Raw genomic sequence first — 3,580 nt, 5'->3', positions numbered from 1 at the left:
TAATATAATATAATATATATATATATATATATATATATATATATATATATATATATGCACGGCATTTGACGCCATTTGAAAGACAATCCTCTTATAAAGTTTTCTCGAAGAAGAAATATGACGGCATTTGACTATATTTGCAATATGTCGAGTAACAAGATGAATTGAAATTTGAAGGTACGAATAGTGAGATTGTGGCATGTTCCAGACCGCGACAAACCAGACAACACCGTCTCCCTTGAATTAATTATTCAAGACGAAAAGGTCCATTCTTTTTTAGTTGCACTTATTTTTTCATAAAAGTTTGACTACAACACTGTACAACTGATTATTTGTCTGACTCTATATTAATTATGAATTTTTTGATTCTAGGGCAATCGTATTCATGCGACTGTTGGTCGGTCACTTATACATATGTTCAAACCAAAGATAAAAAAATTGGGTTTGTACATTATGAAGAACTTTGTGGTTGGACCAAATTATACAAAACTTAAATACACGCGGCATAAATTGAAGTTGACATTTACTCATAAAACGATTATAGAGGAAGCAAATGATCATCTTTTTGGTATGACTATCTTCGACTTAAAACCTTATGAGTATTTGATAAACGAAATTGATGTTGAAGAAAGTGAACTCTTCGGTAAGTATTCAATTCGCAGTTCTTTTATTTTAATGTCTTATCAACTTTCTCCTGATTATTTTTTTAAATTATTATAGATGTCATTGGAGAGGTTGTAAGTTATGGTGAGGTAGAATTCCATAACCAAGGTGATAAAACCAGCAATTATATGAATGTGGAACTTGAAGATCATGAGTAAGATTGCGTCTATGAATTTACTTTGTTATATATTTTAACATGGTTACTTATCGTTGTCTGATTAAGTTGTTATATATTAACATGATTACTTATCGTTGTCTAATTAAGTTGTTATATAAATTACACAGGAGGAATAATATCTCGGCAACATTTTGGGGAGAATTCGTTGACCAAATCTTGCCACATTTACAGGGATCACCCCATCAGCCGGTCATAATTGTTATGCAGTTGATAAAAGCTCACAAATGTCAAGGTATTTCTATTGTCTTGATGACATGGGATAATTTTTTTATGTTAATTTTTTGGTTCAGAAACTAAAGTTATATATAGGCAAATATTCTGTGCGTAATACTTGGCATGCCTCAAAGCTCTGGATTAACCTGGATCTTCCTCAAGCTATTGATTTTAAGTCCAGGTTAGTTATTTCATAAATTAAGTTTATGTGGATACTACACAAATAACTGTTTATGGTTAAAACTAATACAAGCTTGCGTAAATACAGAATGGAAAGTGTCAATGAAGCTAACTCTGCCAGGATCAGTCAAATACCTTCTCAGCGTAGTTATTCTGTTTCGATGAGTTGGCTACTGGAACTGTAGAAGTTAAAACTATTAGCGAATTGGTCGACTGCATGGAGGTGACTAATCTATTAAACTCCTTTAGTATTTAACTAATGTTATGTTGTGTATGTATAACACTGTTAGGTCTAACAATACTTTTTGTTTTCCTAAATGTGCACATATACGTTTTTTGGAATACCTGTTACGTAATTTTATGAGCATTTCACAATCTGAAACTTCACTAATAAAAAGAAGAAAGTTAGCAGAAATTCAGCAAGCAGCAGGGCATGTTAATGTAGAGAAATTCAGCAAGCAGCAGGGCACGAAAATTCACACTTTCTTTACTGTTGTTGGGTAATAACACCTGAAATCTTCCCCTTAAGACTTAAGGCCCAAGCATCAGCTCTTGGTGCAGTGGAACGCAGTGTTAGTAGTGTTGTGGTTGCAATGTCTTTCCTCTCTGTTTCTCGAATGATTACAGTAGGAGGAACATTGTACAACTGAAATCTAAATGCTTCTGTTCATGTGATATTCCCTTATGCATCGGAATGCTTACAGATTGAACTATTGAAGGTATCATTTAATGGAACTAATTTGTGGTCCACCACCTGTCTTCTGATATATATTTTATGTATCAGATATTAGAGTCCAATAAAATGGGACAATAACAAAAAAAAAATGTAATGCACAGGCTATAAAATCTAGTTATTTGAAATCGGTCCCGATATACAATATTATAATAAGTTATTTGTATATGCAAAGGAATATTGCGTCTGCTGCACCATCTTTAGTTCTCATCACGAAGATATTTTCATCAATGGAAAGAAGTCTTTAACTTCCAAAGAAGGGATTAGGTAGCAGACTGCTCCAATGAACATTTCCTTCAAATTTGGAGCAATTATCACATAAGTACTACTGTGAGATAAAAGATCAAATATTATCCAATGTGAATCATATTGCATCAGATGTTACTTTTGATACATCTCTAACTCAAGGTAAATACATTTCACAAAATCACTGGAATGCAGAATAAAACGACTAAGTGAAACTTCTGCGGAGTATCATTGAGATGAAATGTAGCCAAACTAAGGGGATATTCTGGGACAGTAGCCTGAATGCTAACAACAGAATCATGATGTTAGGGCAAGAAACAAGCTTTACCAGTATTTCTGTAATTGTAGCCTGTATCTCAGAACCAAATATCACTTGCAACCTCAAGGTAAAGGAACCATTTTATTCAAGCAGTTTCAAAACAACCAGAATGAGCAGCAAATATCACTTGCAACCTCACAGGAAAGGAATCATTTTATTCAAGGTATTTCAAACAAAAGGTTAGTGGAAAAGGGTATTTCAAACCAGAACTTAGCACTACAAAAGGTATTTTAAACCAGAACTTAGCACTACAAAAGGTGGAAAAGGGTACCGGCAAAGCGACCAATATTCAAGGTATTTGAATCGTATGAAATTCTCAAAAAACCCTGTAGATACTCCATGTAGTTTGGATGGGGGTAAAATCTGAAAGGCTTTCTCCAGCTCCTCCGACAGCACCATGTATAGTTCCATTCAGGCGCCCTTATATAAGTGCTTCTCATTATTTGTACAAATATTCTGCAGTAAACATCAGCAATATTTATCTTTGCATCGGTCAAATAGATGAATGCATAGTTTTTTTAATTATGTCGTTTAAGAGTAAATATGATAATACGAAAAAATCCTAATATTTGCAGTAAGCTTTAACTAAATGTCGGACGATAAATGAGCAACAGAGGATGTAGTCTGGGGTTGTTAGTAAACAAAATCTGCAGTAAAGTAAGGAATCTAAATTAGTTGGAAATCACGAATGATGTGCGTTACAGAAGAATTGCATCAGATAGCAAAATACATTGAAATAACAAATTCACCATCCATCAATTAGATTATTTATATGCACCAGTACAATGTATAGAATATACCAACAGAACACTTAGAAACTATTCACAAATCAAAATGTTACTTATAAGAGTTGCTTCACTAGAATCTCAAGGTACATTTTACTAGGCTTACCAATGAAAAATATAATTATGCCAAAGAAAATCAAGAACAAGAAGAAGCCAATCGCTACATACAATCAAGTCTATAAACCTGTAGGAATCACTTTAAAGTATGACAAAAAAAAATACTAATGCTCTAAGAGAGCCGTACACTCTGCATCTATTATGTA

At 33.3% G+C, this 3,580-nt stretch overlaps 1 protein-coding gene across 1 annotated transcript; it reads left to right on the top strand.

Annotated features, from left to right (window-relative positions):
• Window positions 1-453: 453 nt before the first annotated feature.
• Window positions 454-1,521, top strand: LOC109220367. The gene is made up of 5 exons (XM_019384829.1): window positions 454-643; window positions 721-817; window positions 949-1,073; window positions 1,151-1,235; window positions 1,323-1,521. The coding sequence occupies exons 1-5, from the start codon at window positions 454-456 to the stop codon at window positions 1,417-1,419; spliced, it is 594 nt and encodes a 197-aa protein (XP_019240374.1). The 3' UTR covers window positions 1,420-1,521.
• Window positions 1,522-3,580: the final 2,059 nt, after the last annotated feature.

This window comes from Nicotiana attenuata, unplaced genomic scaffold, assembly GCF_001879085.1.
Source record: "Nicotiana attenuata strain UT unplaced genomic scaffold, NIATTr2, whole genome shotgun sequence".
Classification (NCBI taxonomy): domain Eukaryota; kingdom Viridiplantae; phylum Streptophyta; class Magnoliopsida; order Solanales; family Solanaceae; genus Nicotiana; species Nicotiana attenuata.
Note: the sequence above shows the minus strand (reverse complement) of the source record. Positions and strands in the feature narration are given on the sequence as shown.

Bases quoted from the DNA above. Each gene is read 5' to 3' on its own strand.
- LOC109220367 (XM_019384829.1), top strand. From the start codon at position 454: ATGAAGAACTTTGTGGTTGGACCAAATTATACAAAACTTAAATACACG. The intron at 818-948 runs GTAAGATTGCGT...TAAATTACACAG, and splicing joins GTGGAACTTGAAGATCATGA to GAGGAATAATATCTCGGCAA. The intron at 1,236-1,322 runs GTTAGTTATTTC...GCGTAAATACAG, and splicing joins GCTATTGATTTTAAGTCCAG to AATGGAAAGTGTCAATGAAG.